Below are 12,172 nucleotides of genomic sequence, written 5' to 3'. Positions count from 1 at the left end.
ATAATGACCTACCACACATAGTTTATTTGTTAGACCTAACATATCAAAGAGCATAAGTACTGCAAGTGAGTGTTAAGACTTGCGAAAAAGGTTTGATGTAAACTAACGATGTGATTTATAAGTATGAGTCTAACCTCAAACACTTGAGGCGCCTTTTGAAGAATGAAGTCATACGGACCTTGGGCTCAGAGCGTGGACTCCTCAAGTGAGTTGGGCTCAATCTCTCTGGCCTCTTTTTTTCTATTTCTCACCTCCCTTCTCTCAATTTCTTCAAATTATAACATGATTTCATTTTAATTTAATTAATGAAAGCATAAAGATCTAAAAATATTTGGTTGATTCAAATTTGTTTACATCAAACCAATCGGAGTAAGATAAATATTTAGATAGTTAATTATAGAGTGATTCGAGCGATCAAAGAAGAAAGTTGAAGGTGGCGGTGCATGCTTTCCTCCATTTTCTCACTTTTCAATGATGCTTATACCCTTGAAATCACCATCAATCACATGGAATATTCACTGTTATTAGCATGGCCGAGATCACAAGAGATCTTCTTATCATGTCCTTTTGTTCCATGTAATGCCTACTTTATTTGGCGTGACATATATATATTCATCGTTACAGGTATACATGTTCACACAAAACATATATAAATTAAAATAAAGTAAATTAATCTTGCATTTTCTAGGGACCATTGCTCAGTACTTAATTTTGCATTTTCTCGTTAATTAAGCAGGTTGATCGACCGAAATGAGAAAATTATGTCTAAGTTATCAAAATACAATAAATTTCAACTTCAAATTACTTAAAACAATATTTGAACATTCAGTGACGAAATAGAACATGACCCATATCTTTCAATAATGACATGTTATATTAACCCCATCTTTTACTGTTTTCGAGAGTTTGTAGTGTGAAAACTATAGACACTTGCAACGTATATATTTCTAGATGCTCAACATTAATAATCATTTTTTTTTCTACATTTCTAACATGTTATATTCCAAAAACTTTTCCATGTAAACGGCTTTATGCAGTCTTGGACTTGGTAAAAAGAACACTTGAGTCGACAATTTTGAAAGTAGAAATAATTCTTCCACAAAACACATATAGTATATCTTATCCTCACTTTTGCAACTTGTCCAACCTCTCCCACCTGCGGCTCTATGTGCTCAAATTCTCTTCAAACACCAACTTAATTCGTCTATTTGTCTTCAAGCAACAAACCATATATCCTACCATAGACATATATATATGTATGTATGTATACATGTATTTGTATGTATGGATTTATTCTTTTACAAGTAAGTAACAATATACATACATACATACATACATACATATATAGTTCGATCCAATGAAATCTATAGAAGCTAGGCTCATAAAGATAAGAGATATAATGCAGCTCTCTTATCAGTCTTTCAACATGTCCAATAATGCAATAGTACTTGTCTGCCTAATCACTCAATTGGCCATCTATCATGTATGGTCATAAGTAGCAACAGAAGAGTTTCCATTCGAAACGAATTGAACATTCCGGCCTGGTTAAGATCCAATGCAATATGAACAACAACTTCTTGAATCAATAGATATCTTCGTCAACAGTATAGCTTAAATCAACGATCGATGCATATCCTTTCAATCCAGAACCACCCTAGGCTCTCCCACTTTTATTTGCCAAATTGTTCACGTACGTCACCCACTCACCCTTCATGGATAAACCTCTACTTGTGCACATATAGTTTTCATAAATGTATATTTATTGTACATGTATGCATAGCTATAACTCAAAAGGCTAAGCTTGCTAGCTAGATTTATATTTATGGATCAATTGTTGTTTGCATATATTGCACCTTCATGCATATGGATGGATAAATATAGTTTTCATGCACAACCACTTTAGGGTTTTCCTCGTTCGCTGGATCAAGTTCCTAAGTTCATCCTAGATTTCTCCTCCTTCTTTTTTTTTCTCGTAAAGTTAATGCAGACAAAAAGTTAAAAAAGAAAAGAAAAGAAGGGGTTTCAAAACCAACTTTGCTACACAGGGAAAACCGTAACCCTACACAAACACTCTGCGACTGATATTACCCCTCTTAATTATCAATTTAGCATCATTGCACATCGATCCCTCCAATTAATATATCAATGAAGACTAAACAAAAGATGAACATGGAGAAGAAAATTAAATCAAAGAAAGCTAGCTACAGGTTTAGAAGAAATTGAATGAATGAAAAAAAGAAGTCAGGAATATATCTCCATAATAATGGGAATGGGATACATATATATATATATATATAGTCTCTCTAGATCGATCCAAAGAATAACATAAAAGAGAGGGAGGAATCCGAATAAGAACCAAATTAACTAATTAAAGAACTCTCTAAATAGTCTTCATTTTACAAATAGAATTAAAGGACTGTGAGATCGAGATGAATGGGAAAGTGGGTTCTTCTCTCAAATTCTAAAAGTTAAGCAAATAAACCCCACTAGTCAGTCAGAGAATTACATACCCGATGACATACAAATCATCAATATTCTTCTCTCTACTGATCCTGCTCATGTTGATCAGTCTCCTTTCTCATCTGGGTTGGTACAATATCCTCCAGAAGTCCATGGTCTCTCGGCAAATTAGAAGAAGCTTGAACTTGATCATGAAAATGAGAAGCACCACCAAATCTTGTCTCTGGAAAAAAATTAGGAACAGCTACTGAATTATTAAAACTAGCAGTCATAGTGGCAGTAGTAGGACTAGAGCTAATATTCAATGGTGGCATTTGGTTATAAACATAGGCGGCCACCGCTGCTTGCTGTTGTTGTTGCTGCTGATAGTGGTGGTGATGTGGAAGAAGTGAACTTTCAACACCAAAACCCGATGAATCTGGAAAAATCGCGATGCTTCCTCGAGGGGTAACCGGGCAGAGATGCGTGTGTTGGCCTTCGTAGGTGGTGACAACGATCGAAGATTCATCTGATGATCTTTCTACTCTCTTCTTAACTCCACATCCTGCACTGGTGCAACGATAGTAACTCCTACAAAATACACAGATCAAATCATCTATAGCATTAATTATTTGATGGTACTGGATTTAATTGATAGATAGATAGATATACATACTGAGGATCTAAAATATATATATATATATATATATATATATATACATGATACCTGGGATAGGGGCTGTTCTTGACAGCTTTTTGGCCGTACTTTCTCCATCTATAGCCATCATCAAGATGATCCACTTCACTCTTTGTCATGAACGCAAATCTCGGCTCTCTTTGCCTTTTTTGGTTCTTCTTTTTGGGTTTCAACCTACACCCCCACCCACAAACAAACATAATAACTTTTTTTCCCACTTACATAAAACAACAAGAATAATCAACAGCAACAAACACCCACAAAAAATAATAGATATTTATATACTCACTGTTTCTTGGTCTTGTCTTGTTCTTCTAATTCGTTTGTTTCGGCTTTATTCACGGCATCATTAATTCCAGCTTCATTAGATGAGGAAGAGATAGAGGAAGAATTAGGTGTTGAAGGGTTATTCAACACTTCTGAAGATTCCGGAACAGTCGATGCCGGTGAAGGCAGCGATGATGATGGTGGTGGAGGTGGAAGAATCGGAGGTTGTTGAAACAAATCGAATAAAGAAGAACCAAAATCTTGCGTGATACCACTTCCTCCTCCAGTACCAAGCAAGTCCATGAAGTTACCGAAGTACCCTTCATCACCAACAGCATGAGCTTCACATGGCATGTCAAAAATGGTCTGTAAACCGAAACCAGAAGATGAAGAAGAAACAGTTGTAGGCATCATTATCTCATCCAATAAAGCTGAATTTCCCATTGAAGAAGAAGAAGAATAGATCAAATTCTCTGTCTTCACTTGTTCTTCTTTCTCTTCGCTTTTCTTCTCCATAGACTTCTGATTTCCTTTTCAAAACCACATGTTCTTAACTCATTGAAAATTTCTGAGTGTGAATACTGAATTCTGTGTGTTTTTAGTATAAAAAAAGATGTGGGGAGTGTGAAAGGACTTGCTTTCTCTTGGAGAACAGCTTGGATTTGGGAAGTCTTCCATTTGAAGAGTGACCGGCATCTGCCGGTCTATTGCTGCTCTTGTGCGTGGCAATTGGGACGGTGTTCGCATTAATTGCCTCGAGGCCCGCCCCTCTAGGTCCACTTTCTTATACGCGTAATTTTGACCGATGTAGCCGGTGGTCCGTTAACGCCGCGGATCGTACTCTCTGTCTTGTTTTCAGGTTTCTCCCGCGTCAAAACTTTTCATGGTTTCACTGTTAGTTTAATATCCAAAGAATATATATATATATATATATATACATATACACATATGTGTGTGTGTGTGAAAATGAAGTGGGCCAAGTGGACATCCCATGCTGACACAGATTCCGGGTCGGGTCACCTTAGTTGGGAAGAAAACCAGTGCTTCTCCTTCCCCGACAAGCCAAAAACCATCAATTTTATGACCCATTCCCTTCTCATTGTTTTTAATCATTTAAATTAATTATGTGGTACCTTAACTAATCAAAACTACTTAACTGGACTCCTTCATTACAAGAATGTCCCATTATCACCTTCATGTCCTCGTGGGCTTGCATCAAAATGATACCTATCATGTGATTATAAGCATTATGTTTGTGTGTGTCCTATAATATAAAATCAATTGGGTCACACTCTAGTCGTGAATTTGTTTAGGGCAAAACTGTACGGATTTGGAAGTCATTGATTTTGTTTTCCACTTAGAAAATAATTCTTATGACCCACATTTCAATTTTTGTCCAACTTATCCTATAACTATGTGAAGAATTTCTATACGCACAAAACCTGTCAACATGAGTTTAGACTAATATCAAATATTCAAAAGGTAATGTTATATGGTGTCGTTGTTGGTCATAAAAAAAAATATCTAAGAATACAATCTCTACTCCGTTCGAATATATATATATATATATATATATATATATATATATATGATAATTGAAGGACAATAATTGTTACATCCTTATCTAGTACTTAATTGTCTTATTATTACATTGTTATTAAACCATAATCCAAAGATGGTCTTATACGTAACATATATCAATCAACTTTGCCATGATAAACGGGTCCCACTGAGCCCCCTTCCCAAAGAGCCTCGATTTGTGACAACCAAAGCCAGTAAAAGAGCGCACACATGGAAATCAAATGGCTAGCTTTTTAGCTTTTGAGAATCAAGTTTGTCAAAGCACATGCCCTTTTACGCGTTTTTATTATATTCCCTTCATTGTGGTTGCTTTTAACACACGCTCTCCATTGATAGATCGACCCATCTACCTTGAGCATTTATTTTTTATTTTTTTTCCCAATTCTTGCCTTCTTTTGGTTCTTTTTCCATTCTCCCAATCAATATTTCATTATCACCTCAGCCCTTAATTAAAACTTAAAATCATATGCTTAAATCAAAGGAACCTCTCCTCTCCTTTTTCTTTTATTAATATCCACTAGCGTAGGTTCAGACACTATTTGGTTACACAATTATATAGCTTAATTATTGTATGTTTAGATAATATATTTATAGGGACAAACTTACATGCTATTTTATATATAGATATATATATACATGATAAACTTTTTTTTTTAAGATGGAACCCATCTAACCATCCACCGAACAACTGGCTAGCAAATCTCATGCCACATGAAAGACCCTGCAACTCTCATGAACCATTTGAGACATGAGTCAAAGCTAAGTGTGGGAGATAATGCAGGGTGACATTCGTACACGTTGGGCTGATGAATGACGCATCTTGCAAATTGCGAGAATGGAAAACCTATGGGACTTAGACTCATGACCTCCCGCTTGCGTTAAGAGTTACCGTGGTCAAGTTCATCATCTTAGCCAACGACCCATTGTTTTATATATATGAGAAACCCTCTTAATAATAGTGAATATTAATGATCCTTTTGTTGTAATTAAGCTTTGTCTCGGTGTTACTAAGAATTAGACAAACCCATTTTACTTCATAATTTATACATATTGAACAAAGGTTTTCAAGGTTGGTATATCAGGTATGTATAGAAAATAATATTTATAATCAATCAAGGGAAGAGTAACTTAATTTGTGCCATCTGGATGGAGTTTGTAAGGGTTAATTTGGAGGGTGGAGATTTTTCTAGGATGTACATGTCTATATACTGTCAACAAAAACAGTAAATAACCATCGTAAGTAACCAAAGACAGTCGCCACCATATGTTTCTTACATGATAGGTCTTGAACCGCTACAACTACAAGAGAGACGAAAACCATTTTACCCTGTTATGCGATACACCATATATAATCCCCACTCTCGAACAAACAAACACGACAAGATCAATCACCAACCAACATGAACGTGAGATCCACGACTCACAACAGCGAGTGGTCTGTTTATTTAAGATATATATATATATAGAAATACAAATCCATGAATCCTCATATTGACTGTAGTTTCAAACCCTAAATTTATCTAATTTAGGGATCTGAACCGTGAAACGCAGCAGTCAAAAGTCACATGGTCAAAAGGTCAAAGGCGTTGAGGAAACTGTGTTATACGAATTCTTTTTTTCTTTTTTTTTTTTGAGAAATATACGAATTCTTACTTTAATTTGTGGTTGACATATTTATGAATTTAAACTCATATGTAATATTGTTCATTATCTTATAAATATTTACAAAAAAATCTTTAATATTAATAGTTTATATGACAAAATTGAAAACAAAAAACTCAACATATATGAATTTATTTTATTTGTTCAAATACTTCTCATGCGTACGTTGTGTGGTTAATTATCAGCTATACAACTCCTAGCTTAATTAATTTTCCTTTCTCTAACAGTTTAGATTCTCTTCTTTTATTTTATGTATTGTTGGTTAGGTGCAAGTATTTTATATGCACATTTATCAATGTATATAGACCAGATTCCGAACCTAGCTAGTTAGTTTTTTGTTATCAAATATTCTGTATGATTTTTAATATTTCTTTTTTTACAGTAGTATCATTATTTTTATTTTTTTTATAAGCCACATATAACAACGAAGGGGAGAAAAAAAACAGCAAGACATCATAAAAGATGGCCTGATAGAGAACAATACATCATTAATTATTATGTCATTATATATATATCAAAGTTGAGGGATCCTGTTTCTAGATTAATGTTGACTTTCAGCTGCTAGTGGAAGGTTGCAATTTTTTTTTATATGGCTACAATTAAAATAGAATTCCTATTGATAGTTTAATTACTTAGTTTTGAAACAAAGTTTGATTCTTGAAAAACCAATCACTTATTCCTTCTCTCATTATTTTTATTGCCTAGTTAATTAAAAGGATCCTTGCTAGATTTGATATGGAAATGTATGAGATCATGTGAGCTTATCTTGTATAGTGTCTAGGTCAATATTATATGAGAAAACCACTCTCTCTCTCTCTCTCTCTCTCTCTCTCACTCATTACAAGCCCTAATAGTCAACCAAAGACCTAGTCAAATAATTCAAGTCTAGGAACAATTGGAAAGTTTTCGAGTCCGGCACTTAACAAATCCCATCTCTTTCATTCTAGAGTTGTTATGGAAGATATAGCATTGACCGCAGATATAAATATTGGAGTGAGCTTGAGTTTTAAATTACAATTGCAAGTCTAATTTTCCAAAATTGAAAACTATTTATGAGCTTCAAAAATTATATTGGAAGGTAAATTCAAGCTTTATACAAGTTTTGGATATTAGGAGTTGTAGAAACTTAATTACATACTTTTTTACGCAAATCATATGTATGATTACATTCTAGAGTCTCAATAAACTCTTGGACAATTATTTTGATATTTATAGGTTAATTCAAGATTGTACATAAACCCTTTGCCATAACTAAAGCAGTTGACCCTAGAAGCTTTTTAAAATGTGAATACTAAGCGATGATTGCGGCATGAGAATGATTTTTTTTATTAATCTTTTTTATAGACCCATATAACTATTATATGTAAATATAACTTTTCTAGTAATATTTTTAAAAATATAATTTGAATAGGATGTTGGTTTCACATGAATGAATAGGATGTTTCATGAATTCTTATTTTATAATTTTATTTGTATTGAAAAAAACTCCACACGTCAGCTGACATGTCGCAATACGAGCCCGACACACTTACACTTTCATCATCTATAACCCTAATACTCTTGATCTCAACAGTTGAATTTTTGATATCTCCTATCTAACCAGAAAACACTGAACAACCTGTAAATAAAAAAACTATATTAGAGCAAACGCATAGAGGACAAAAGTCAAACGGTCTTAAGTCTCATTTTGCGTGCACGTCTCTCTTAACATAATTTATTCAAGAAGCCCTGATTCCATGAGATCACTGTCTACGTCCTCTCCAATAGATCGTCTAATCTCACCATACAATATATATCGACCCCCCATGTTACTGTGTTACTATATGATTTATTCAAGCTGAATATATGATTATAGATAAACGTATCTGCACCATATTATATGGACCAGGATTTACATTTGTATTATATGTATATGTCGGGAAACATTTGCTAATGTTGACTACTCAAAACATTGTCAAAGCGCAGGTCTGACTTGGACCACTTCAAAAAAGTCAACTAAGTTTGAATAAGAACTCTGTTTGTTCTACACATTATTATGTATTGTATTGACTACGCCATTCATCAAATTGAAGGTGGGTCCTTTTAGAGGCAGTCTTCTTTCAAGGGCTCATTACAACAACTTAATGGCCCACAAGAACGTAGACTTCCATTGCATGCCTCCCCACATTGACTCTGTAGAATAGAAGCATTCCCCTAGACAATGGTCGTTTTCTTTCAAGTTCAGGTCCAAATTTGGGCTGTCAGGGGTTCAATCTAAAGAAAAATGATAAAGAGCCCAAAACTTGGAAGCCCAAAAGAACCCAAATCTACATGGCATAGCCATGTCATCATCCTAATTGGAAAGTTTTTAAAATTCAAATTTTAAAAAATTTTATTACCTAAATTTACTCCCCTTTTTTTCCTCATCTCTCTTATCTTTCCTCTATTCCCTCTTTTCACAATCACGTCTCTCTCCTCTCTCCTCTCTATCTATTTTCTCCCTCTCTCTCTCTTCCATCTCTTTCTTTCGGGTGACCATTTCGGCCGAAAAATGGGTGGAATAGATGCACCTTACTTCGGGAAGACTAAAAGTGGTGGTGGTTTCCACCAACGACGACAAAAATGGCCAAATCGAGCCGATTTCTCCAGCGGACACCCACGACTTCGAGGTAGTTTCTTGAAAAATCAGACAACTATCAATGGTGGTTGACAATTGGGGTTTGATCTTGGGGGTCGAACGCTCCTTTTGGGAGTGGTGGTGGTCGGAAAAGTAACTCAACATTGGAGATCCTCGTTAAGCTTGTCAAAGCCATCTGTTCTTTTTTTTTTTTTTTTTTTTTTTTCACCTTCTGTGCATATATAACCAAGAACTAAGGTTAATGAACTATGTATATTGCGTACAACAACATTGGAGTACTCTATATATCAACCTTAGTAATAAGATATAAATAATTTTGTCTTTATCTTATGTGCTTCCTTTTTGTTATGTAACACGTTGGGCTTGGTATTTGAACAAATCACAATGGATTTAGTATTTGAAATGATTTATTCCATTGATTTAAAATAATGGATTTAGCTATTCCATTGTTTTAAAGCAGTGAAATAACTAAATCCACTATTTTAAAACAATGAAATAGCTAATTTCATTGAATTTTTGTCATACATGTGTTTATTCAATTGATTTTGATGAACAAACATATCAGTCATGCATATGACTTTACTTAAGATCATCACCTTAAAACAAAAAATGAGCTATGCATATGACCTTACGCATTTAATATTGAGCAATCTAACATTCAATAGACATTTACAATTGGAATTAAGAGATTATGTGGTTATTTTTTCTTTAATTGTTTGGAAAGTAAGCAAAAATATAGAAACATGACATGAGTCCCTGAGTTTTGTTTCCTTTGCACATAAATAGAAAAGCGTGTTATTGCGATTGCATTTTAGATTTTAATTAGATTTATCTATTCAATTGATTTTAAACAATGGATTTAATTGTTTCACTGGTTCAAAATAATGGATTTAATTTGTTCCACTGGTTCAAAATAATAAATTTAGTTGTTCCACTAGTTCAAACAAATGGATTTAGTTGTTTAACATATTCAAAATAATGAATTTAGTTGTTACACTGGTTCAAACAAATGGATTTAGCTCTTCCACTGATTCAAAACAATGAATCAAAATAATAAATTTAGTTGTTCCACTAGTTCAAGCAAATGGATTTAGTTGTTCAACTGATTCAAAACAATGAATTTAGTTTTTCCACTGATTCAAAACAATTGGATTTAGCTCTTCCACTGATTCAAAACAATAAATTTAGTTATTCCACTGATTTAAACAAATGGATTTAGTTGTTCGATTACTTCAAAACAATGAATTTAGCTATCCAAACAACACCCCTTTTGATTCAATTAGGATGTCTGTTTACTTTATCCAACCACACCCAACAACACCCAACAACAGCCATTCATGATTCTACAAAAACAAAAGGTTTTTATTCAATAAAAAATAAAACCTATAAGTAGCAGCAAAGATCGGAAAGAAACTACAAAGAAGTAGTCAAAGGCTAACAAGCTCTAAATAATTTTTTTAAAATTAATGAAATATACATATCGTACAATAAAATCAACGGAATGGCATCCAAATCATTGGAATGACTAAATACATTGGTTTTTATCAATTGAATAACCAAATGTCTGAAAAAAAAATAAAGGAACGACATACGAAATCAATGGAATAACTATTCCGGCGACTATTCTGGTCGTTCAATGGCTGAAACCAGTAGAGCTCAACAAGACGAGTCTAAAGGTGGTGGTGGTTCGCTAAGAGGTGGCCTATAGTGGCCGGATCGGGCTTCAAAAGTTTCTTTTTGTCGCGGTTTCAAGACGAGATTCCATAGAAATAGATGATTGTTGTCGGAAAATGATGGTTGTGGATGAGTCATGGCGTTCTGGCTTTTCAGATCGGTGGATCGACAACCATGATCGGTGGTCGGACGATCGATTCTTGTTTTCTCCGTGAGGAGAAGAGAGGGAAGGAGAGAGAGAGAATGGGAGTCTGTGAGATAAGAGAGAGGAAATGTGATATAGAAATAGAGAGAGAGTGGGGGTCTATGAGATAAGATAGAAACAAGTTTTTGAATTTTAATTTTCTCTCACTTGTACAGTCATAAGCTGAGTCAACATGCCACATGTAATTGGGCTCCTTTGGGCTACTAATATTTGGGCTAACTATCACTACCAAAATCTAAATGCTGTAATAAAATGTATGGACATATATGCATGACTGAATGTATGTATATGTGAATATTTCTATGTAACAGACAAAAGTAGTTGGAATATGAAAGTCGCATATGTAATGGTATTGAAGTCATTATAATCCAACAAAAAGGCAGTGGAGCTTTTTAATTGTAGCCATTTTAGGAGGATTCGCCCACAACATTATTCAGGAAAGGATTCGCCGACCGATAAATGACTCGCTGTTAAAAGTGTTAATAGTCCATTGACACCAGTGCTTGGAAGATGACAGCATTAATTAATAATATAATGACTGCGAATCCCGCTGCTAACGCTTGCATCCTCCGTATTACCACGGCTACTGGCAATCTGAAAGCGCCGTGGAGAGCAACAAAAATCCATAGACCACTTATCCTATATGAAATAGGACATGAAAGTTCAGGTGTCGACATAATATGGAAACCACAATGCGGGATTGTGGGAACCCCAACTAATGCAACCCAGTAAAGAAACAGCCTATTCGACCAAGATTCACATATATAAAACCAACTAAAACAATGTTCAACAAAACCCATCATTACCAACCCACTATCATACCAAAATCAAGAATATAAACTTTGGAATGCGTAACAATTACACATTCTTAACCATTTGGTTCCAAAATAGACTTCCTAGCCACTCAACAATTTTGCTTCATTCACAGGCTAGACTCCAGAGGAGTGCTTCCTTCAAACATGGAAGCAGTATTACATCACGTCATTTCAGAGTAACTACTGCATATTTTAATAATACAATTACAGATCTA

At 34.4% G+C, this 12,172-nt stretch overlaps 1 protein-coding gene across 1 annotated transcript; it reads right to left on the bottom strand.

Moving 5' to 3' along the window:
• Window positions 1-2,252: 2,252 nt before the first annotated feature.
• Window positions 2,253-4,057, bottom strand: LOC120003653 (probable WRKY transcription factor 48). Its single transcript, XM_038852669.1, has 3 exons — window positions 3,426-4,057; window positions 3,167-3,310; window positions 2,253-3,030 (listed from the first exon to the last, which is right to left on the bottom strand). The coding sequence occupies exons 1-3, from the start codon at window positions 3,917-3,919 to the stop codon at window positions 2,544-2,546; spliced, it is 1,125 nt and encodes a 374-aa protein (XP_038708597.1). The 5' UTR covers window positions 3,920-4,057; the 3' UTR covers window positions 2,253-2,543.
• Between the last annotated feature and the right edge of the window lie 8,115 nt (window positions 4,058-12,172).

This window comes from Tripterygium wilfordii, chromosome 1 (genome assembly GCF_013401445.1).
Source record: "Tripterygium wilfordii isolate XIE 37 chromosome 1, ASM1340144v1, whole genome shotgun sequence".
Lineage (NCBI taxonomy): Eukaryota > Viridiplantae > Streptophyta > Magnoliopsida > Celastrales > Celastraceae > Tripterygium > Tripterygium wilfordii.
Note: the sequence above shows the minus strand (reverse complement) of the source record. Positions and strands in the feature narration are given on the sequence as shown.

What these genes read in the sequence shown, in the direction of transcription:
- LOC120003653 (XM_038852669.1), bottom strand. Translation starts at nt 3,919, where the DNA reads ATGGAGAAGAAAAGCGAAGAGAAAGAAGAACAAGTGAAGACAGAGAAT. An exon ending in CAAGACAAGACCAAGAAACA is followed by an intron (nt 3,311 to 3,425) that starts GTGAGTATATAA and finishes GTGGGGGTGTAG; the next exon opens with GTTGAAACCCAAAAAGAAGA. An exon ending in AAGAACAGCCCCTATCCCAG is followed by an intron (nt 3,031 to 3,166) that starts GTATCATGTATA and finishes TGTATTTTGTAG; the next exon opens with GAGTTACTATCGTTGCACCA.